At 41.3% G+C, this 24441-nt stretch overlaps 1 protein-coding gene across 3 annotated transcripts in view; it reads left to right on the forward strand.

The window, feature by feature from the left end:
• The window catches only part of Trip11 (thyroid hormone receptor interactor 11), a 73376-nt gene extending 50925 nt beyond the window's left edge, over positions 1–22451 (forward strand). For all 3 annotated transcript variants that reach the window (XM_052185228.1, XM_052185230.1, XM_052185229.1), the window contains exons 17-21: positions 12598–12679; positions 13605–13719; positions 14289–14405; positions 14534–14678; positions 18697–22451. In XM_052185228.1, the coding sequence (XP_052041188.1) occupies positions 12598–12679; positions 13605–13719; positions 14289–14405; positions 14534–14678; positions 18697–18917 (680 nt within the window). In that variant the 3' untranslated portion in view covers positions 18918–22451. The remainder of the gene's footprint in view (positions 1–12597; positions 12680–13604; positions 13720–14288; positions 14406–14533; positions 14679–18696) is intronic.
• The last annotated feature ends 1990 nt before the right edge of the window (positions 22452–24441 follow it).

The raw sequence follows: 24441 nt of genomic DNA on the forward strand, positions 1-24441 counted from the left end.
GGTCACATAAAGAAAAGTCTGTGGCTTACTATATAGTGTTTGGTATTTGCACAAGCACCTATTTAAACCTCTAGGAGTCGAAATTTTTCAGTTTTTCTTCCATGAGTCTGGTAGGGCAGGTTCCTATTTGTGTAAAATACAGTGAATACTTATTAGTAGTAAGTAGGAATTGTGGGCTCAGTCTAGGGGTCAGTATTAAAGAAAGTTGTGCTTATTTCAGCTTGTACAACTGCTATTTGAAAAAGCCCAGGGAGCCAGTGTGGCCCAGACAGGAAAGGAACACTGCGACAGTTAGTTATGTTGTGTCTTTAAGTTATTCCTGCCTTTAATAGTTTCTAACTGTTTTCTTAAATTACCTCAGCGCTTAGTGCCACCTTCATATCTCTAAACACAAATGTGATTTTATTTTCTCAATGCTGTATTCTTGATTTGATAATATAAATAAATTCTTGATTGGCTTACTTATTTCAAAAAGTATCCCTGTATGTTTTTATAAGTCATTAAGTACTTTACATGTTGATTGATGTTGTAACACTGTACTTTATTTTTAACACAAAAGTTGGCCAGACAGCAAAAGTTTTTGCCAGGAGAAACAATTTTGAAAAAGACAAATTAGTTCTTGTTGCAAGAAAATACACAGACGCTTGAATTATAAAGGCAAAGTATTGTTTTATTTCTAAGCCTCTGTAGGCTAATGATTAGTTGATACTCTTTTTTAAACATTTAGACAATATTAGGAAATTTACTTTAAGAAGTATTTAATTCAGAGTGGTTGATTATATCATTCATACCTAGATATGATTCAATCTAGCCAGACACAAGGAAAGAGTGGTTATATATGATCCCAGTACTAAAGCAGCAGAACATGGATTACCTCAGTCCCTCTCAGAGCGTGTGATTGTTAATGTCAGGTACGTGCAGCCATGGTTTTGAGGTAAGGGCGTTTATGGGCCCTGTATGAGAAACATGAAGACAGGCGCCTGGTGCTTTACTGGTCAGTAAGCACCTAATAAAGACCAGCTGCTCAGCTTCCCGTTGGTTGCTGGGAAGAACACTGGCTAGGCCCCCTTTCAAGGAGCTAAGGAATGGCATGTGACAAACATTGTAAAATAGTAATTTAAGACAGTTGTACACAGCAGTGGCCCTAAGTGGCATCTTTAATTCCTCTAGAACACTGTTAAGGGACAGAGATGTAAGGAAAGTGTTAAGCCACTAGAAGGATTTCACTTAGCAATTGTGAAAACTATTTCTGCCATAGGAACTAGTTAAGCTAAGAGAGCCCGTGGAAGCTGTATTTAATAGGCATTGTTGACTGGACCAGGGGCTGCTGTTGTCCTTCTGGAGATGTTCTTTCAACGTTTCACCTGAACACTCCTCCTTTCCTATGCTGTCCTGTACTTTTTAAAGTCAGTGCACCAGCCTGTGAAGAGAGTAGGACAGTGTCTTTATATAGTTGATCAGAGTTAAGAACTCTTAGAGACGTGTTATTAAGGAGGAGGAGGCACCATCACCTCTGTAAGGCCATGGCAGTGGAGCCATTAAGAACATGCTGCCATGTGTGCCGGTGGCTGCTTTTCTTTTCTCGGTTTTCTTCATTGCCCTTTAGATAAATTCCTGTTCATTTGAAAGAATTGAAATGGGAGGTAAAAGATGGTTTTTGATTTGGTAATTAATACTAAAAAGCACTAAGTTCTGTGGTATGCGAAGAAAAGTATGTTTCATAAGCTATAGAAACTTAGTTCTAGCCTTAGGAACATCTTTTGTTCTACCTGCTAGTTTATACCTTGACAGGGTAAAAATAGTTTATGTCTTCACTGTTCCTATGCTAGGGACAGACCTAAAGTCTTGCACATGCCAGGAAAGTTATCTGTGTTACCCCAAGCCCTGTGCTTGTGCCTTAAGGCTTTTATAACTAATTTTAAATAATAGTGGATACTTTTTAAAATGTCTCCCATGAGTTGAAAATGGAAAAATTTCCTTAGAATATTTTTAAAAAGAAAATCTATTAAGTGTGTATAAAATGAGCCCCCATAAAACTTACTCTAACATGTGAAGCATGAAAACATGTTTTAAAGCTACAGAGGCAAAGTGAGCTTGAGACATTTCACATGGAACTACCTTTATGATGCTGAATGGTTGGCTTTTATTTTAAATAAAGACATTCCATTTTCTAGGAAATGATTTATACAAGAAAACATATAATGTCCTGTTGAACATAAGCCAAATACATTCCCAGACGCTTTGTTACCCAAATCTTTTGAGAGAGTTCTTTATAGATGTTTTTGGCAGAAGTGGTGGTTTTAGAGGAAACATATAAGACGTACCAGATGAAATTTTCTGAGTTGCCATAAATGGTTAAAAGTTATTTGTAATGATATAAACATCTGGGTATGCTCGACAATGCCAACACTTAAATAAAGAGAAAAGAATAGGTAAATAAGCTATTTTGTACTTTTTAAATGAGTTTGACATTAATAGCTAAACGATGTTTTAGAAATTACAGTTGAAAACTAATTTTTATAAACAAAGGGGAAACTAAATCATGTACTCATGAGAATATTTTGTGTACTTTCTTTTCTTTTCCTGAGTAATGGCTGAATCACTCGGTCTGTAATTTATTTTATTTGTCCTTTCCCCAAAACACCAGTCATTCATTCATTGTTATATCCAGTACTCCCTGTTTATCTGCTGAGCACTAACTAGGCCCTGAGGTTAGATCGGGCTCCTTCAGAAGGTTTGCAGTCAGGCAGGGGAGAAGGAGATGTGTAATCAAGTGCATGCAAGGACACAGCAGAAAGCTGCATATTTGAACTCACAGCTGTGGCAGCATGCACACAGACTATGCAAGCCCAAGTCAGACAGAAGCCAGCAGCCAGCAGGAGGCAAGTAGGAAGTCACACCCCTGGCTGGGGAGCTGTTGGCAATTGACAGACCTTGTGAGAAGAGTCATTTTTCATAAGTATGTAGTCCCTAGTAAGGCAGCCATGCTCAAATGGAAGACACATATCCAAAAATATATGGACAGTACACCTTGGACTTGATGGATTATAAATAAAAGGATACAGAATAAGTAGTACTAATTTTTTTTCCCATTTATAAAAAGAGAAAAAAGCCACAAGGTTAGGTGGTAGAGAAGTGGAAGAGGGATCTGGGAGACTCTGTAGGAACAGGTAAGTAGGATTAAAGCATGTTGAACAAAATTATCCAAGAACTAGATTTAAGAAGAAATTGTTTTGAAAGAGTTTTCTGGCTGGGCAATGGTGGCGCACACCTTTAATCCCAGCACTTAGAAGGCAGAAAAACAAAAAACAAAAAACAAAAACAAAAGAAAAGAAAGAGTTTTCTATACAAGTACTATTCCATTGGTACAAGTGGTATAGGAGGGTAAGAAAGATTAGTTAGTGATTTATCTTTTAAGTGATGGGTGCATACAGGCTAAGTAGATTGGTAGCTAGGGAGAAATTATTCTAGATGGAGGGATTCACATGAAATGAGGTGGCATACTCTGAAATGTTGAAAGAGTAGAATGCATGTGATTACATAGAGGGTGGTTAGTGTAGAGGGTGTGTTGGTATAGAGGGTGTGTTAGTGTGGAGGGTGTGTTGGTATAGAGGTGTGGAGGGTGTGTTGGTGTAGAGGGTGTGTTGGTGTAGAGGGTGTGTTAGTGTGAGGGTGTGTTGGTATAGAGGTGTGGAGGGTGTGTTGGTGTAGAGAGTGTGTTGGTGTGGTAGGTGTGTTGGTGTAGAGGGTGTGTTAGTGTGGAGGGTGTGTTAGTGTGGAGGGTGTGTTGGTATTGAGGGTGTGTTAATGTGGAGGATGGGCTGGTGTAAAGGGTGTGTTGGTGTAGGTGTGTTGGTGTAGAGGGTGTGTTGGTGTGGAGGGTGGTTGGTGTAGAGGGTGTGTTGGTGTAGAGGGTGTGTTGGTGTGGAGGGTGTGTTGATGTGGAGGGTGTGTTGGTGTAGAGGATGTGTTGGTGTGGAGGGTGTGTTGATGTGGAGGGTGTGTTGATGTGGAGGGTGTGTTGGTGTGGAGGGTGTGTTGATGTGGAGGGTGTGTTGGTGTAGAGGATGTGTTAGTGTGGTAGGTGTGTTGGTGTAGAGGGTGTGTTGGTGTGGAGGGTGGTTGGTGTAGAGGGTGTGTTGGTGTAGAGGGTGTGTTGGTGTAGAGGGTGTGTTGGTGTGGAGGGTGTGTTGATGTGGAGGGTGTGTTGGTGTAGAGGATGTGTTAGTGTGGTAGGTGTGTTGGTGTAGAGGGTGTGTTGGTGTGGAGGGTGGTTGGTGTAGAGGGTGTGTTGGTGTAGAGGGTGTGTTGGTGTGGAGGGTGTGTTAGTGTGGTAGGTGTGTTGGTGTAGAGGGTGTGTTGGTGTGGAGGGTGGTTGGTGTAGAGGGTGTGTTGGTGTAGAGGGTGTGTTGGTGTAGAGGGTGTGTTGGTGTGGAGGGTGTGTTGATGTGGAGGGTGTGTTGGTGTAGAGGATGTGTTAGTGTGGTAGGTGTGTTGGTGTAGAGGGTGTGTTGGTGTGGAGGGTGGTTGGTGTAGAGGGTGTGTTGGTGTAGAGGGTGTGTTGGTGTGGAGGGTGTGTTAGTGTGGTAGGTGTGTTGGTGTAGAGGGTGTGTTGGTGTGGAGGGTGGTTGGTGTAGAGGGTGTGTTGGTGTAGAGGGTGTGTTGGTGTAGAGGGTGTGTTGGTGTGGAGGGTGTGTTGATGTGGAGGGTGTGTTGGTGTAGAGGATGTGTTAGTGTGGTAGGTGTGTTGGTGTAGAGGGTGTGTTGGTGTGGAGGGTGGTTGGTGTAGAGGGTGTGTTGGTGTAGAGGGTGTGTTGGTGTGGAGGGTGGTTGGTGTAGAGGGTGTGTTGGTGTAGAGGGTGTGTTGGTGTGGAGGGTGGTTGGTGTAGAGGGTGTGTTGGTGTAGAGGGTGTGTTGGTGTGGAGGGTGTGTTGGTGTAGAGGGTGTGTTAGTGTGGTAGGTGTGTTGGTGTAGAGGGTGTGTTGGTGTGGAGGGTGGTTGGTGTAGAGGGTGTGTTGGTGTAGAGGGTGTGTTGGTGTAGAGGGTGTGTTGATGTGGAGGGTGTGTTGATGTGGAGGGTGTGTTGGTGTGGAGGGTGTGTTGATGTGGAGGGTGTGTTGGTGTAGAGGATGTGTTAGTGTGGTAGGTGTGTTGGTGTAGAGGGTGTGTTGGTGTGGAGGGTGGTTGGTGTAGAGGGTGTGTTGGTGTAGAGGGTGTGTTGGTGTGGTCAAAACTGATGAGTTGAAGTATTTCTTGTAGGGGCAGCAAATTCTCAGCTCAGCCCCACTATTTGCTGCGTAGGCTTGGGAATCCAGTGCTTCAGATCTTAAGCCTTGCAAGGGAGGTGAAATTGGGATTTTCATGTGATAGATTGTGGCTTTCCTTCAGTTAGAACTTTGTAAATTCCATGTGTGGGCAGAACGGGGCACTTCTTGGGACATTGTGCATGAGGATTTGCAATAGGAAGCTTTTAGAAGTGAGATTGATGCTGAGGCCCAGTAAACCTTTTGCTCTTAGAGGATTTTACATGGAATTAAGTGGGAAAAGTATTACAGCTTTCCTTTTCAGGGATAAAATTGCAGCCCAATCTTTTGGGATATGTCTTGTCTATGCAAAATGTTTAAAAAATATATACTATATAAGGTTGCTTTAAAACTTTCTATATGGAGCTGTAAGTGATCTGATTTGATAACAGAGGGTTGATGGAGACTGATAGAAAGGGAAAACATATTTGATTTGCTGGCATTAAAATAATATTATATATGTGAGGGCTGGTAAGAAGGCTAAGTTAATATAGTGCTTATCATTCAAGCGTGAGGACATGAGTTTATTGCCTCTCCCGTAATGTCAGTGTTGGAGAGGATAGACAAAAGGACCTCTGAGTCCTTGTGGCCAGCCAATCCAGGGGAGTCAGTGAATGTGAGGGTCAGTGGGAAACCATCTGAGAAAATAGGGACTTAATTGAGAAGAACATCCAGCAATGGCCTCTGGCTGTCTCACACATACACATGCATACACACCTGTATGCCTGCCTCCCTCTTGCCGTGCACACATGTGAACACTTACACATAAAGGTGTGTAACTATATAAAATCACTTGGGCTGTTCCAGTGATAGAATACTTGATTCTTACTAGATTCAATCCTCAGAGCTGAAAAAACTCTCAGTATTTCCCTGCCCCTCACCTTTCCCTCTCATTCCCTTCCCTCTGTCTCTCACGTCTTTCAAGTGTGCAGAGTGATTCGAGTTAACAATGTAACACAGCAAGTCTCTTTTATTTTCACCACAAATCATGATATTGTAGAATTCATATGATGATATTGTACTATATTAATGAAATAAATTTATTGCCAACAAATAGAATTTTAAGTGTTACTTTAGGGCTGGGGAAATATCTCAGTTGGTAGAATACTTGTATAACACACACAAGCCCCTGAGTTTAATCCTCAGCACTGAATAGACCAAGCATAGAGGGATGGGGTGTAAAGAATGAGAGGAGAGCAGTCATAGAAGAAACTTGATGTCAGTCTCTGGCTTACGCGCGCGCACGCGCACACACACACACACACACACACACAGGGGTTATAGTTAAACAAAGAAGCTGAATTATATTAAATTTAACATTGTATCAAGATTAGATTTATTCTGGGGACTAGAGAGACAGCTCACTGGTTAGGAATATGTACTGCTTTTGCAGAGGATCCAAGTTTGGTTCCCAGCACATACCCAGACAGCCACCGACAGTTCTAGCTCCAGGGTCCTGGGTACCCTCTTCTGGCTTCTGGCACTGTGCTCGTGTACACTGGGATGGATAGTTTTATGTCTGCTTGACAAAAGGTAGAGTCATCTGGGAAAGGGGAGCCTCGGTTGAGAGAAATATCCTTGACCCAGTTGGCCTGTGGACAAGCCTGTAGTGCATTTTCTTGATTGGTGTGGGAGGACCCAGCTTACTGTGGGTGATGCACCCCAGGGCTTGTGGTCCTGCGTGCTATAAGAAAGCAGCTGAGTAAGCCATAGGAGCAAGCCAGTAAGCAGCATTCCTCCATGGCTTCTGCTTCATTTCCTCAGTGATGGCTGTGCTATGAAACTACCAATTGAAATAAACCCTGTCCTTCCCAAATTGTTTTTGGTCATTTTCTTTTCTCAGAGAAACAGAAACCTTAACTAAGGCATACATTTACCTACACACAGCCACATATTTAAAAATCAAATATTTTTGAAAATTGTAAAGATTGCCAATGCAAATAAGATCTCACATCTGATTTACTTATTTACATTTATACAGACAAGTGAAATTGTCTTTCAAACATTTTTTCTTTCTTCTATTCACTCTTTTACATTGGCTCTTAAAAATGAGAAAAATGCAAAATAAGGAGGGAAATTTCAAAGTATGAATATCAATCAAAATGTTTGGTTGTTGATTGAAGCAAAAATTTAATTGCTATCTTAAATCAGCTGAGGAGCTGGAGAGATGGCTCAGAGATTAAGAGCACTGGCTGTACTTGCAGAAGTCCTGAGTTCAATGGTGGTTCATAATCATCTGTAATGAGATCTTGTACCCTCTAGTGGCCTGCTGGCATACTTGCAGGTAGAATGCTGTATACATAATAAATAAGTAAATTAAAAAAGATTAGGATTAAAAAACAAAAAAGAAATCAAATGAAAGCCAGGCATGGTGGTGCATGCTTTTACTCTCAGCATTTAGGAGGCAAAGGTAGCAGGGAGGTCACTGTGAGTTTGAAACCAGCCTGGTCTACAGGCTGTCCTGTGAGTTCCAGGACAGCCAGGGCTACGTAATGAGATCCTGTCAAAAAAAAAAAAGAAAAAAGAAAAAAGGAAGGAAGGAAGGAAGGAAATCAGATGAAAGAGGCCCTGGCTCTGAGAACCTGGTCCTCACTGGGGTTTCTGGGTCTCTCTGGTCTTTACTGTTATCTCATTCAGCTGACTGGAGTAAACCACTTCATAGACAGTTAGTTTTGAGATAACAGATAAATGTAAGAGCTATGACACACTGTGAGATGTTTTCTGAAGATGGTATCATGCACTGTCATTAATCACAAGTAAAATGAAAAGTTACGATGTGCTGACTCGTTGCACATTCGATTTTGATTCTGAAGCCATGGCATCATGGGTATTTAAGAGCGCTGTAATGGAAGATTTACAGTGTCACGCACTTAGAGTCATGCTTTCTCCAGATTAGACTTAGGCTCAGCTAACTCATTGCTTGACTTGAAGGTGCCCCCAGTCCTAGCTTGCATTTCTAAAGAATTACTTGGGTGTATGTGAAATTATTCACAGTACTGTTATATTTGGACTAGAACCCATTTCTGAATAAGAATACTTTGCCTGCCCATATAAATATAGTTCTGATTTCAAATTGTGGTTTGAGTTCAGTTTTTGTAGAGAAATATTCAGAATTTCTGAGGGGAGAAGAGTTAAGTGTTGCTGGAGAAAAAGATGAGTCTTGAGGGACTTTGGAAAGGGTGTGTGCCTTTCTTTTCTTCCAAGCTCTCAAAATTAATCCGTTCCCTCCCATGCTTCCCTCTTGGTCCTTTTATTTCTCCTTTGTCTACTCAAATGTCATAGTACATTTATGCACATGAGTCTGAAGCAGCCCTGCACATTCCATAGTGCATTAGGGCAGGACCAATAGTGAGTTTTAAATGTTGACTTTAAGGGTGCTTTGGCTTTCTGACTTACATTATTAAAATACCTTTTATCAGAACCTTTGCCTTAGGAGTTTTACTCTGCAGATGTTTATTTATCACACAGGCCTTTGTTTGTTTGGTATTCTTGGAAATGAGGCCTCACTCTGTTGCCCAAGCTGGCTTTAGACTCTCAGCTCAACTGATCCTTCTGCTTTGGCCTCCTCAGCAGCTGGAACCGCAGGTGCAAACCACAATACCCAGCTTGTTTATAAAATAGTTTTTTATTAGTTGTTATTCTGTGTACATATGATGTGCACTGGGCCATATATCTATGTTATGGTGCACATAGGGGTTGGAAGACAATTTCCTAGTCAATTCTCTCTTTCCACCTTTCTGTGGATTCTAGAGATAAAACTCAGGTCACCAGGCTCACAGAGCAGTGCTTTCCCCTGCTAAACTGTCTTCTGGCTTAGCAGCTCACTTTTTGTTTTTCTAGTTTGTTTAGACAGGAGAGAGTGTAATGTAGATTACTATATGGTTTATGTGGTAGGAACATACTGTCCAATACAAATAAGCTATGAACCTTGTGCAGTTCTCCCCCTCCTTCCCTTTTCTCTTTTGACAAAGCTTAGGCTGGCTTTGACTATATCAAAGTGAAATTGTCTTTCAAATACACATACACACACACACACACACACACACACACACCTCAGGGTGGCCTCAAATTAGGAATTCTGCCCTGGACTCCTGAATGCTTAGATTGCAAGCATGTACTAACTACCATGCTTGATGTAAGTTTTTGTTTTATGCCTACATTGAAATAGTAAAAAGGAATAAATAAATATATTGGCACTGGAGAAATGGTTCAGCAGTTACTCTTCCAAAGGATCTGAATTTGATTTCCAGCACCCACATGGCAGCTCACAACTGTCTCTCAGCACTAGTCTCAGGGGATCTGATGCCATGCATGTGGTACACAGATATGCATGCAGATACCCAAACACATAAAATAAAGGCAAAATCTTAAAAAGGTTACTATTTTTTTTTTTTTTTTTGGTTTTTTTTCGAGACAGTGTTTCTCTGTATAACCCTGGCTGTTCTGGAACTCCATTCTGTAGACCAGGGTGGCCTCGAACTCAGAAATCCTCCTGCCTTTGCCTCCCAGAGTGCTGGGATTACAGGTGTGCGCCACCACCACCCGGCAAAAGGTTACTATTTTTATGCGTGTGTCTGCATGGCTTTATGTGTACCATGCGTACATGTCTGTGAGAGCATCAGATCCCTGACCTAGAGTTCCGTGTGGCTGTAAGACACCAGATGGGCTCTGGGAACCAAACCTGGCTCCTCTGCAAGAGTAGGACGTACTGAGACCCATGAAGCTAATTGTTATAATTTATCCAAAATAACATATGTCCCCAAATCATTGTCATTTGAAATGTAATCAGTATAAAACATATTTTAGAATGAGAAGGTAGCAGGGCTAAAGATGAGGGGAGTTCGTAAGAGCACTTGCTGTGCAAGCATGAAAATCTGAGTTTGGATCCCAGTCCCCATGTAAAGGGCCACGTGGTTACACTCATTCCCATGACCCCAGCACTGTGGGGATCTCCAGTGACCCTTCAGTGAGTCACAGACTCTGTCTCAAGGGACTTAGGCAGAGAGTGGTGCTCCCCTGTGGCCGCTGTGTGAGCACACAGGCACCTGTGCTTAGAGTGGGGGGTTTGAGCTGTTTCTCAACAGGTATTCTGAGATTCCTGCTTCAGCTTGCTAATTTGGTGTTTTTCCAGTGGCCGAGAGTTCTGTTGGATCTAGAATGTAATAATACTAAGAAAAGGCCCAAATACCGACACATGCCCACAGTGTAAAGGATTTGAAGAATCCAGGAGAAAATGCTCTTTATTGAGTTAGACTTCAGTAATACTCCTCCCATCCCTGCCTTTTATATCCAATTTTAAATTCCTTATTTGAAAGACAGGAAGGGAAAAATTTATAGGAGATTTTCCAGACACAGACTCGGTTTTTATGATATGATTATGGCAACCATCTCTATTTTGGTAAAGTTGGCCTATAATGTGAGTAGCATCTTGTAATCTAGAATTTTACAGTTTACGGAAGCACAAGCCACTGCAAACCTTAAACGTGGATGCTTTATATTTGCACTTAGTGCTGTAAATCAGCATTGCATCATTGTCTGGGGCAGAATGGAGACAAAGGGGAGGCCCTACTGTATCTCAGGAAAGTGTGCAAGGAAGTAAGTGAGGAACTTCAGATGGAGTCGAAAGTAGCCAGTGCTGGTGAATAGCATAGTGCTCTCTGTCAGGGGGCAGGAACATGCAGAATACTCTGTGTGTGTGTGGGAGGTGGGAGGGAACACGCAGAATGTTCTCTGTCAGGGAGGAAACATGCAGAATACTCTCTGTTGGGGGAGGGAACATGCAGAATACTCTGTGTGTGTGGGGGGAGGGAACACGCAGAATACTCTCTGTCGGGGGAGGGAACACGCAGAATGCTCTGTGTGTGTGTGTGGGGGGAGAACACGCAGAATGCTGTCTGTGTGTTGTGGGGGAGGGAACATGCAGAATGTTCTCTGTCAGGGAGGGAACATACAGAATACTCTCTGTCAGGGGAGGGAACATGCAGAATGGTCTCTGTTGGGGGAGGGAACACAGAATGGTTTTCATCAGTGGGAGGGAACATGCAGAATTTTGTAGGAGACAAGAGTCAGAATATACACCAGACATTGATGGTCAGTTAACTCTTCAAAACCATGCTGAAAGAACAGCACCAGACTGTAATGCTGAAGCAGGTGTTTTTCCATGAAGAGAACTCTGGTAGACGTCAGGTTAGACACCTGTCTCATACCATGCACAAAAATGAGCTCAATAAGGATCATGGTCCTAAATTTTATATTCAAAGCCACAAAGGGCTTAGAAGATACAGGAGTAAATCTTCACAGTACTGGGCAAAACCAACAAAAAATAAATTAGACTTTATCAAAATTTAAAATGCTAATGTTTCAAGAGATGGGAAAGAGAAATGACGCAGAGAATGGAGAAGTCCCTGGAGAGAGTCTCCCTAGCCATTCATTCCCAGGCAGGGGAGGAGCCGGTGTGTTAGCCCTGCCCTTACATGCGGGCTCCTCTTTGGTTCTCCTTAAAATCATCAAGCACCTCTTTCAGCTCAGGCTGTCTACTTCTTAGTGAAAGGTGTAGACTGCTGCACTGAGAGGTTCTTTAGCCAAGGGGCCTGGTCCTTTGGCATGATTGGCTTGTGAACAGGGTGTCTCCTAATTTAATATACACTTTACCTATAAAAATTGCCTGGATTCCAACCATTTTACAGGTTTTGTTAATTTTAAAGTACAAATTTAGAAATTTTTTAAACATCCTTTTAAGTCAAGCCAGCAGCATTGCACCCTGATTAGCACATGAGAGGCGTGTTCTTCATTATTCGGTGTGGTTTCCTTTCGGAAGAGTCCTTTGCCCTGTCAGCTGAGCTCAGCCAGGGTGTTAGTTTCTTATATACTCTTTGACTCACCAACAAACAGTAGAGCCCAGCCAGGAAAATCGAGCAAGGGAAATCTAAAGTTGTCCTTTTCATTCCCTCCCATTAAGAGAGTTGATCTGGAAACACAATGTGCAAGAACACAGGGCCGACAGTTTGCTCATTGCCTGCAAATTTCAAAGAGAATGGACACCTGTGTGATGTTTACATTTCTGTTAATTAACTGATCATTTGCTTGGGGGCAGACCATGCAGAATACTGCCTCCCTTGCCTTCTAGGTAATTTCTGTAATAGAAGTCCAAGTTCCTTGAACCAAAGAAAAGGTGGCAGCAGTTGGCCATTCTCCAGTAGAACCGGGCATGCATTCACATTTCTGAGAAAGTCTCACTGTGCATTTGTCCATGCTGGTCATTAATGCTGTTTTTATCCACTTCCTCTTAAATCAGATGAGCTCCACCAGGAGATGCTGGACGACGCGCAGAAGAAGCTGATGAACTTGGTGAACAGTACAGAAGGAAAAGTGGACAAGTATGCACTGCCTCTTGGCTTCCTCTTTTGTTTTACAGGAATTGCTTTCATAGAACAGCTTAGCTACAGTAGATGTTTGCACATGACTATAGTTCAAGAAGCCTTTCCTTTTCTTGTACAAGCAGGTGTAGTTTTTATGACAGTCAATAGAATAACTTACCTTCTTTTACTTTTAAAGTCTGTTTCCTAACTCATTTCTTTTCTCAAAACCATATGTAAGAATTAAAAAAAAATCACTTCTATATGAAATCTTAGAAAATAAAAGGTTATTATTAATATTTTCTTCTCTTCACTACCCTTAGGTAAACATATCTAACACGTTTAAATGTAGATCTGAAGCCTGGTTATTTATGTAATATTTTTAAATCTAAAATATTATTTAAATTTTTAATAAATATGGTTGCGGATGCATAACACCTATCTCCATTTTTTTTTGTTTGTTTTTTTGGATTTGGTTTTATTTGAGACAGGGTTTCTCTGTATAGCCCTGACTATCCTGGAACTCACTTTGTAGATCAGGCTGGCCTCGAACTCAGAAATCCGCCTGCCTCTGCCTGCCAGAGTGCTGGGATTACAGCCGTGTGCTACCACCGCCCGGCTCATTTTTATGTCTCAATGATAATCACCTACTCAGGTGTTGAGAATTACTTATGTGATACCTCCTTAGTTGGCTATGGGTCTAAAGAAATGGGTAGCTTAATAAGGGATTTTTTTTTTTTAAAGTATGCCTTTCAAGTTGTCTGAAATATTCCTAATTAAACTTATTTTAAAAACTACTTTAGAGTGTCTTATTATTCAGTCTTTATAATTAAGCATTTCATTGTTTAAATATAAGAAAATGTTTCTTTGTTTAGTGTTTAGGTGTGGCTGTAGTAGATTGGCCATGCTAGGTTGCCCTCACCTGTTTCTGCCGTGATTTTCCTAGAGTCCTCATGAGAAACCTCTTCATTGGTCACTTCCACACACCTAAAAACCAGCGTCATGAAGTGCTGCGACTCATGGGGAGCATCTTGGGCGTCAAAAGGGAGGACATGGAGCAGGTGATGAGGCGGTGAAAGCACTCGGCTGAGCCCCTTCCTCTGCACCCCCACCTCTCTCTTTGTAATTTTCTTGCTCTGTGGTACCCTCTTCCCTCCCTCCTTCTGTCTCTGTCTTCACTGGGGATGCAGTCTAGCTTGCCCCTCACATGTTAGTGCTCCACCACTGAGCTACATCCTGGTTCTTGTTCTAAATGTTTAATTATATTTATTAAGTAGGGCATTATAGAAAATAATTTATTTTTACTGTATATATAACTTGGGCTTATACAGTTTTCTTAATCAAAGTGGTACTTTTGTTCAGTTTATATGGTGTTAGTTTAAGTATTTTTACAACTTATAAACCAGTTGTTTTATCAGATGATTGAAATTTCTGTGATATAATCATGTCCAGAGCATTTACTTCAGGTTGTTTGGGGTGGCATTTGGTTTTCTCTGTAAGCGGTCAGTAGGCAGCACTTACTAGAACTTGAGTTACAAAGCATGTTTACTTTTTTCTGAAGTCACAGGAGAGGCTCTTATTTTCTTGTCTTGTATTGATAGTATTTTTCTGTTTTAAAATGTCCTCACAGCTGTTTGCGGAAGATCAAGGAGGTGTTACTCGGTGGATGGCTGGATGGCTAGGAGGGGGATCGAAAAGTGTGCCCAACACGCCTTTGAGACCAAATCAGCAGTCTGTGTTCAATAGTGTAAGACCTAGCTTCATTCCTGCTGAACATAAGAAAGTGATTGCACGCCACTCTCATTTGAGTACAATCAGATTTCTCCTGCATCGGTTAATACAACCCCAGTAATATACCAAAATATTTTCTCTTAGTCTTTTTCAGAACTCTTTGTTAAATTTCTGGAAACAGAATCTCATCCATCTGCCCCGCCCCCAAAGCTGTCAGTTCATGACCTGAAGCCTCTAGATTCTCCAGGAAGAAGGAAAGTTGACCCAGGCATACCTGAGAGCTTTAGAGGTAAAATTAGGGACGTGGTTTCCCTCAGTGGTAAAAATCAAATGCTTAAGATTTGTTACTGATTTGTTACTCATGATAGTGACAAAGTTTTCAGTATTTTGAAATTGTAATACTGCTTCTAAAATTCAAATGATGCTAAATTTGCACCTTATATGTTCTTTAGCTTATTGTTTATTTGTTTTAACTAATGAAAACAGTATGAAATGTTTTTATTTTTATGTAGAAATAATTCCCAGAGTCTTCATGAGAAATCTTTCATTGGCAGTTTACCCCTAAGTCATATATACATTATAGTATATTTATAGACACTAAGTATATTTAGAGATACTGAGGTATATTTGTAGACATTGTAGTAACCTGTGAGTTTTATTTGCGGTTTTATTTATTTATTTATTTATTTATTTATTTATTTATTTATCTTTTTGGTTTTTTCAAGACAGGGTTTCTCAGTATAGCCCTGGGTGTTATGAAACTCACTCTGTAGACCAGGCTGGCCTTGAACTCAGAAATCCACCTGCCTCTGCCTCCCAAGTGCTGGAATTAAAGGCATGCGCCATCATTGGCAAACTTAGTTGTTGTTGTTTTTTTGTTTTGTTTTGTTTTTTGTTTTTTTGTTTTTTTGAGACAGGGTTTCTCTGTGTATCCCTGGCTGTCCTGGAACTCACTCTGAAGACCTGGCTGGCCTCGAACTCAGAAATCTGTCTGTCTCTGCCTTCCAGGTGCTGGGATTAAAGGCATGTGCCACCACTGCCTGGCATTTTTATTTTAATTATCAGTATAAGTCACTTTGAATTACTATCCTGGACATGTTAGTGAGCTAGTTACATCTTTGCTTTGTCCCCTTTTCATTTCTCTCTGATGGTACTTCTTATTAAAGTTACAAGCATAATTTATAGTCTGAAAATGATTTTCAGTTTTGGACTTATTATTCAATAACCCAACTTTGTCACATAAATAATATACATAATGTTGGCTTAGTTAAACTGACCTAAACATCTAAGAATGTGGCACACACCCTTCATGTAGAAAGGTCTGTCTAGAAGGAAATAATTGGTGGTTACATGTGTGTAATTTTGATCCCACTGAGTTGTAATGGTCTTACTTGTTTTATATTGATGCTATTGGTATATAGTAACATTTCTTGAGTTGAAAGTTAGTTATTCACTAAACTATAAACCAATCTCTTTTTCCCAATAATTTACATATTTTAGTATAGACTTAAGGAGCATATCATATGCTTCCTAGTTCATATCATACACCATAATTGAATTTAGATAAAATATTACAGAATTTCTCTTCTAGAAGTTTTAAAATTCAATCATTCCCTTCTCTCTCTCCCTCTCTCTCTCCCTCCCTTTCTCTCTCCCTCCCTTCTTCCCTCTCCCTCCCTCCTCCTCTCTCTCTCTCCTTCTTTCTCTCTCTCCCTCCCTTTTCCTCCCTTCTTCCTTTTCCCTCCCTCCCTCCCTCTCCCTTTCTCCCTCTCCTTCATCAGAGCCCTACTAGACATATGTGTCAGTCAGAGGTGGGCAGTTTTAGCAGAGTTTGCATGGAGGGCACAAGCTTAGTGTCCTCACTGTGTTTACAGTGTGTAGAGACTAGTGTCGTCTTGTGTTCAGAGCGTGTAGACCTTATGTCGTCCTGTGTTCAGAGCGTGTAGACCTTATGTCTTCTTGTGTTCACAGCATGTAGTGTCTTCCTGTGTTCACAATTTGTAGTGTTGTCCTTTGTTAACAGAGTGTAGTGTTGTCCTGTGTTCACAGTATGTAGATCTTATGTCTTCCTGTGTTCACAGCATGTAGACCTTAGGTCATTCTATGTTCACAGCTTGTAGTGTCGTCTTGTGTTCACAGTGTGTTGAGACTAGTGTCATCCTGTGTTCACAGCATGTAGACCTTATGTCTTCCTGTGTTCACAGCATGTAGTGTCTTCCTGTGTTTACAATTTGTAGTGTTGTCCTTTGTTAACAGAGTGTAGTGTTGTCCTGTGTTCACAGTATGTAGACCTTATGTCTTCCTGTGTTCACAGCATGTAGACCTTAGGTCATTCTACAGCTTGTAGTGTCGTCCTGTGTTCACAGTGTGTGTAAAACTTTGTATCCACTTGTGTTCGCAGGCTGTTGATCTCAGTGTTGCTGTGTTTCTAGAGCATAGAGCTTAAAAGGCAGCACAGGAGCTTTTCCAGTTTGGAAAGTTGTTGGTCACAGGAAATCCAAAGTGGGAATCCAGAAGTGCTCAGTCATAACTGAATGGGATGAGATTGTGTCTGTCTTTGTCTTAGGAGCCTGCTTTTTTAGTTTCCCATTGCTTAAGAAGGGACTTCCAAGGGTTTGCTTGATTCTTACCAATTAAGTTATTAGTGTCCTTGGGTAATAAGGCAGAATTGTAGCCCCTAAGACAGGTCATAAGCCAAATTCTTATTCAAATGAAAATGAATTATAACTACCCAAGTTGGTTGAGAGATGATACTATTGAGAATGTCTCCAGCCTTTGAATGCTGACACGATGACTGAGTCATATATGTATACATTATTTGTTCTTTTGGTAAATTAATTGTAATTATTGTTGCATCACTATAATATGATATGCCAGCATTTTTCATAGGTATTATAGTCATTGGGAAATCTTGCCTTCATCTCTCAGGTAGGTATGAAAAGTATTTACCTTGCAACATACACACCATCATTTCAGAGTTGTTACAGTGAATGCAGTTTTCAGGTATAACTAGTATTTGAGGATACAGTACATTTGTTATGCATACAAACAGTCCTTGTCTCCTTTTGTACCTTTCCTCCTTCTTCATTTCTTCTCTTTTGTGTGTGGGTCTCTAGGACTGCTATGACCAGCAGAGTAAAGATCAGTATGAGGCAAGAAGACAGTTTGGTTCATCAGGACAAAGTAGCTGGTGCTGGTTCAAACTTTGGGACCCCAAGTGTTTATTTTAGGTCTATTTAAGACAGCACAATTTGGTGAAAAATTATCTGATGATAAATGACCCAGTCCTGTGTGCCCAATAATACTTAAGACATGACTAAATCAAAACTGTAGAGTACATATGACATCTTCCAAATGGGTTCTATAGATTGACTTCAGGTGACACCTTTTATAAGGATAGGTTTTATAGACTGATGAGCTCACTATAAGAGTCTGCAGGAGTATCCAGTGTGGTCTCGGCCATACACTGAAGGCACAGCCCTGTGTGACTAGCATGCCTGGCTCACCTCCTGCTTATCTCTGAGTGCCAGGGTCTCCATGCCTCCCCCACTTCTGCCCGTCTACTTTTCATAGATAGATTCTGCTTATAGGATCCAGAACTCAGCAGCATACAAACTGAATTTGTAAGTAGCCAAATATAGAGACCTGAAGCACACACAGATCTTTTTTGTTTGTTTATTTTACCAGAAAGTGGTTTGAATGAATTTTTGTGGAGGTTTTCATAATTCACATTAGAATTCTTAAAATACTGTTTGCTTATTGTGTACAAATGTGTCTATATGTATGTGTGTGTACTCTGTACACTTTTGGAAGTCAGAGAATAACTTGAGGATTTGGTTCTCTCCAACCACATGGGTTCTGGGACTGAATAGGTCATCAGAGCTGAGGCTTAGTGGTAGGCACGCTCACCTGCTGAGCCATCTTGTTGGCCACAGATTAGTATTTTATGCTTAGGATTTGAGGGTCAGTTGGTGTTCTTGTTTTGAATAAAGGATAGCCCAAACGTGTGCCTAATAGTAGTGTTATCAGCAGGGGAATGTTAAAATCAATAGTAGTGACAAATTGATTACTCAAATGCTTGTGTTAAAGCTGAGCTTGTTAGCACAATTCCAGCTCTCCAGGTAGAGTAGGAGGGGCATTCTCAGCTATATGAGGCTCATGGCCAGCCTGAGCTACAGACCCTGTCTCAGCAACAAACCTCAGCAACTGTGTTAATGAGTTTGATAAAACTATTACTGTGTTTAGAGGCTTCTTTCATTAAATCTCTTTGTGAAGGATAGAAACTAAGTCTGTATCTTATCTTTTAGATACAGCAGAATCCAGGGCAGGAAGAAGAGCAGATGTGAATCCATTCTTGGCCCCCCGCTCAGCAGCCGTGCCCCTGATTAGCCCAGCTGGACCTGGACCTGGTGGGCCTGGGCATCTTCTTCTGAAGCCCATCTCAGATGTCCTGCCCACGTTTACACCGTTGCCAGTGTCACCTGACAGCAGTGCAGGGGCTGTTCTGAAAGGCCTTCTAAAGCAGTAGGTGGCTCCACGGCGGGGCAGGTAGCACTTTAAGGGACCCAAGAACACTGTATGTGTGTGAGCTTATCACAAAGTGGCCTTCTGGAAAGAGTCATGTATTTGTTTGTAGTTGTAATTTCTCTGTTAATAAAAATATTCTTAATGCTTTTAGAAATTGCAGGTGTCAGAAGACCAAGTATCTGATATATAATCTGCTTTTTTTCACTTTATGATGTTACTTAATTTAAAACTAGAAACATTTGGTTTCCTTTTTAATTTATAAAACTCTAAAGGAGAGACAAGAATAGTAAACTGTATGTCTACTTTTATCTCCCCAAATCTTCCAGCTCATTTAATATATGAGCATGTGGTTCGTCTTTAAAGATAAGGAATTCACCTGCCCTCCCAACCCCCCAACAATGCCCAATAAAGGTTTCTCTACATGGAGTAGAAAATGCTCTACAGAGCACAGAGAACAAAACTGGTCAGGGGAGGTTATCGGTGCCCTGAGGCAAAGCAGGTATTTGGTTCTATGCAATTTCATCGTTTGTATAGATTTGTCTGACCGTCGCAGTCAGGATCCAACTCTTCATCAGAAGGATCCTTGAGCTGCCTTTTTCTAACCGTTGCTGCCTCCTCTAATCCCTGACAACCACTAACTGTCACCCTCTATAATTTTGTTATTCTGTAAATGCTGTTTAAATGAAATCATATGTTATGTAACCTCTTGAAATGGGTGTTTTTCACTTAACATAATTCCCTTGAGATCCATCCAAGTTGTTTCATGGGTCAGTAGTTTGTTTCTTTTTATTGTGGAGTACATGCTGTGAGTAATTTACTAAATGGGATCATTTCGTTTCAAGAGCTGAACTGTCTTTTTAAAGTATCACCTAAAACTACAGGTTTCCAGCTAGGCCTGCTGGCTCATATTAATCCTAGCACTTGAGAGAGAGAAGCAAGAGGATTGCTCAGGATTTGGGGCCAGCCTGGTATACAGAGTGAGTTTCAGGTTAGCCAGAGCAACAGCCTTAGTGAGCTCCTTCCTCAAACACACACACACCAAAATAACCCAACAGTCAGAGATCATATTGCACAAATGCACAAATACATGTAACTTTCATGGAAGGTTACACTTTATGTATGGCTGCATCCGCGTAGACCTTAGACCACTGTTAGCAATATCCCAAGACCTATTACCTCTTGCCTCTGTGTGAGCTCTGCCTGCGTGGGGCGCAGCACTCTGTGCTCATTAGAGTGGTCATTTCAGTGCACTGACACCAGGTGTTTGGACTTCAAGGATTTCTGAACCTTTTTACAAAGCCGTTACGAAAGAAAAAATCCTGATTCCACACCTTCATTGTATCAGGATGTTCATATTTGTATTAATTGTTGACGTTGTACATTTAAAAGTGATTTCTTGCATATTTTGTAAATTCAGATAAGCCTTTAAAACAGAAAAGCCTCTATAGCAGGGAAAGGTGGAAATGAGACTCAGTTGGAAGTGTCGGCGGTCTTGGCCTGGCGGTGCTAACTTGGGTTGTTTGTAAATTTACCTGTGGTAAACTGTATATTTCCTATGTGCTTGGAAGTCTGGAGGTTTTAACAATGTGTTGATGGTTAAAATATCTTTTTCTGAAAAATTAAGTAACTGAGATAATGCTGCTTTCTGATGTCACCTGTGTCCTTAACTAACTTATCCTAATTTCTCCGCTGTGCATTAGACAGAGCAGCCTGCAGAGTCCATAGAAATGCTAAGGGCTGCAAACAGTTTGCCGACGTTACAGATGTCCCTCAGCTTACGGTGGGCTCCCAGCCGGTCACCCACCGTAACAGAAAACATCGTGAATGCAGCACGTTTGCTGTACTCCAGTGTCAGTCAGCCCCACAGGGCCCCACAGCTGAGCACGACCCACCGCTCTGCTCCCACTGCTGCCCAGCATTGAGAAAAGAAAAACTCTAAATCTGAAGCATGATTTCAGTTTAGCGTGTATCGTTTTGGCCAACTCCAAAATAGGAACAGTTAAGCCATTGTAAGTTGAGGGTCTGCTGATACAGGTTTTCATATGTTTCTTAAAAAGATATTCTCTCTCATTAGCCTGGACCATGTACTGCCTGTCAGGAAATTTTAAATTCTGAATAAAGTAGCCAAAAGACTAGTTTTTACACTAAGAAGAAAATGGAAGATGTAAACCGTTTTCTTTTAAAGAAGAGAGGTACGCGGTGGATATTTAAGCAATGTGTTTTATATTTAAATAACTTTTATGACATTTGACGTTTCTTGACTAAAACAACCTTCCCTCCCTCACCATTTCATATAACCTAAGTTTGAAGGCTGCTGTGGGGGTGGCGTGTGGTGTGGTGTGGTGGGGGTTCTACATCCAGGCATCAAAGAACCCTGTCTGATGTGGCTGCCATTGAAGTATACGACCTTGTCTGAAAGCTGCAGTACCTAATATCTCTGCTGTGTGCAATCTAAACGTGCATTGATCTAAACCAGACATAACCCATCAGCTTTTCTGAAACTAAGTTGTGTCAGAGATGAACCATCTGCTCAAGGGAACTTCTCAGAGAGAGCAAGAAGCACACTCACTAAGTGACTCCAAAAGACGCTGCTAGAGGCCCCCTGGCAGTTCCATGTGACTGCAGAAGTCTGTCTGCTCTTGAGATCTGCAACCACTTGGTGGAATTTGTGGTTGAATTTTGCATCAGAAGCCACAGACTGCAGTGTTGTAACTGCTGTGAGTGGGCTGTTGATGTCTTTCTGCACTTAGAATTTGTAGTTGAATTTTGCATTGGAAGCCACAGTTCTTCACAACATTCCTAATGGTTTTCAAGTACAATGAAATACACTATCAGGAATTCACCCTGCCGTTAGTGTTGACTGAATGTAATCACCGGCATGTGTGCTGTTGAGTTTTACCTCCTAATATTCTTGTTTGTTTTTAAAAAAAAAGGGGGGGGGGAAGACCAAAGCATATAGTCAAAAACAGATGGCATGCAGCTAGCCAACTAAACATCAACTGTCACCCCAAAAGCCTTTAGTTCCTTTAATCATCCCAAGGATTCAAGAGTATTAAAGTGCTTACTCAAAGTCAGCTATGGGGAGGGAGGCAGGACTGGCACAGGTGAAGATGAAAACCAATTGAACTGGGTTTTTTAAATTAAAGAAATTTTCATATATCAAAGCATTTAAAGCATCTTCTATCAACAAATATTTCTCATCTGTAAATATCGGTTAGGTAATATTTATTTTATATATTCCTATGGGAAAATGATCATTGTAATATTGACATTTGTGATGATTTGCCAGTCTTTACATCTTAACTTATTATGATTTAATCACCTAAAATTGATACATTGTCTTGATTTATAGGAAGGTATCTAAATGTGAGAAATTTCCAACTGTACCATAAGATTCTGTTGTGTTTTATATAGAGCTAAAGCCAATGCACTCTTGAATTTCTCAGGAGCATTGCAAGGCAAAAAAATCCCTTCCAAATAAAAACGATATAAATTGTCTGTGTCTTCGTCCACAATAAAACCACCTGGAAACAGCTGCCGGCGTCTCTTGAGGAGAAATGACATGCATGGATTGTTTGTAGCAGCCTCGGATGACTCCGGTGTTCACTCGCTCTGCACGTCTGCTGCAGGGATTCAGCCTTGAATGCTAAGTGTGGTCCGCATAAGACCCTGGATTGCGTGTGAAAGGAGGACCGAGGGTTTCATTGGTGGATTTCTCATTGTCCCCTTCAGAGGGCATCACTGGTCACTTAGTTTTTTGCCAAGGTTGTTCAGACATCTTCATTTGCTCTTAGACACAGAACCCGTTCTTAATTCTTGAGATAACATTAGAAGGAATGGAGTTCTAGTTTGATCACTGGAGTTCAGACTTTAACCCCTTTTGTGTGACCTTTGACAAAATTCCTTTGTTGCTTCATTTTTCTTATCTGAAGTGGTACCCACCTGATAGCAGCCTTGTATAGTTAAAAAGAACAAGTGACAGGTTTGTTCACATGTGTGTTACATGAATGATTGAATTTAGGGATCAGGAACTGTTTTGTTTGGGTCTGACTAAAGTGTGCATGAAGGGTGAGAACAAAGGCTTCTTTGTGGAGTGTTGGGTCGCATGTGCAGATAGTGTTTGTAGGCAGCTCTGCTGACTTTAGAGATGGAGAGAGCCTCCTGCAAGGCAGAGAGATGTGCAGATGCTGTGGGAAGGGCAGTGGCGAGCCCCAGAAAGAGGACAGCAGAGGAGATAGTGATGCACAGATGGAGTGGCTCTCTTCATATGGGAAGTCCCTACCCCATAAGGGTAGGGACAGGAGTGAGAGAGAGGGGTACAGATTGTACAGGGGTGTGTCATGGGAAGTCTCTGCTGAGAAAGAGGAAGAAATCTGAGGCTTGGGCTAAGTGGTGAGACAGACAACATGAACAGGGGAGAGAAGTGTGATCTTGGGGTCACATTTTCTAGGTGCTGGAGGGCCCTGGTTTGGGCTGGCAGACAAATGGGAGGAACATATCTTGAAGGAAACAGGCTAGTAAATTAAATACTCACAGACAATGGTTGTGGCCCTGACCAGTTCTAGTGGAGTACAGACTGTAGCAACTGAACCTTCTTGCCTTCCTGTCCTTAACTAGGGTCATGTGAATAGAGATGTAACTTGAGGGTTTTATAGCACATTGTGAAAACCTTGCACATACTATAAATTACTAATCCGTTATAATTGCAACAATATTTATCTTGGAGATAAGGAGTAATTGGAAATGTTGCTTAGCTCACTTAAGGCAAGCATTTTAACCTTTAGTTGCTTTTCTGCCTTGGCTCCTAGCATGGAGCCTTCATTGAGCCCTGCTGGGGTTAAGATGTCAGCTTTACCCTATAGTGACAGCCTAACTGAGGATTCTCAGCTGTCTTTTTACACATTTTTTTTTTCAGTTCACTATTTCTGGCTCAGTTAAATCTGAGTGATTTGAAGTATTTGGCTGAATTTCTTACCAAGTTTGTTAAAAAAAAAAAAATTGTTTTCTAGATCGCCCAGAGATTCTTTAAAAATCTAAGATACATTGTTGTTGTCACTTTGGAATACAAGGCATGCGCACATGCTGAAGGTGTGTGCATTCTCTCACAGTAGAGGGTCTCTGCCCTTGAGCCTCAGTGACCTGCTGTGTGTTCTTAGCTGTATGCACTTCCAGGAGGCGCTCCCTGCAGCTGGCGAAGCAAAGCAGTAAAAATCTGCCTTGGGTTTCCTGTGTGGCTTGTTTAGGTAGTAAGAGCCGTGACATCATGTGCGAGCCTCCTAACTAAATCTGGTTACAAGTAGCTTCCTCACAAAGGGACTGTCAGACCGGGCAGTGTGGCGCACGCCTGTAATCCCAGCAGGGCTTGGGAGGTAGAGGTAGGCAGATTTCTGAGTTCGAGGCCAGCCTGGTCTACAGAGTGAGTTCCAGGACAGAGAAACCCTGACTCAAGAAACCAAAAAAAAAAAAAAAAAAGAAAGAAAAGAAAAGAAAAATACAAAACCAAAACCAAAGGGACCATCAGGATA

Source organism: Apodemus sylvaticus, chromosome 6 (assembly GCF_947179515.1).
Source record: "Apodemus sylvaticus chromosome 6, mApoSyl1.1, whole genome shotgun sequence".
Classification (NCBI taxonomy): Eukaryota; Metazoa; Chordata; class Mammalia; order Rodentia; family Muridae; genus Apodemus; species Apodemus sylvaticus.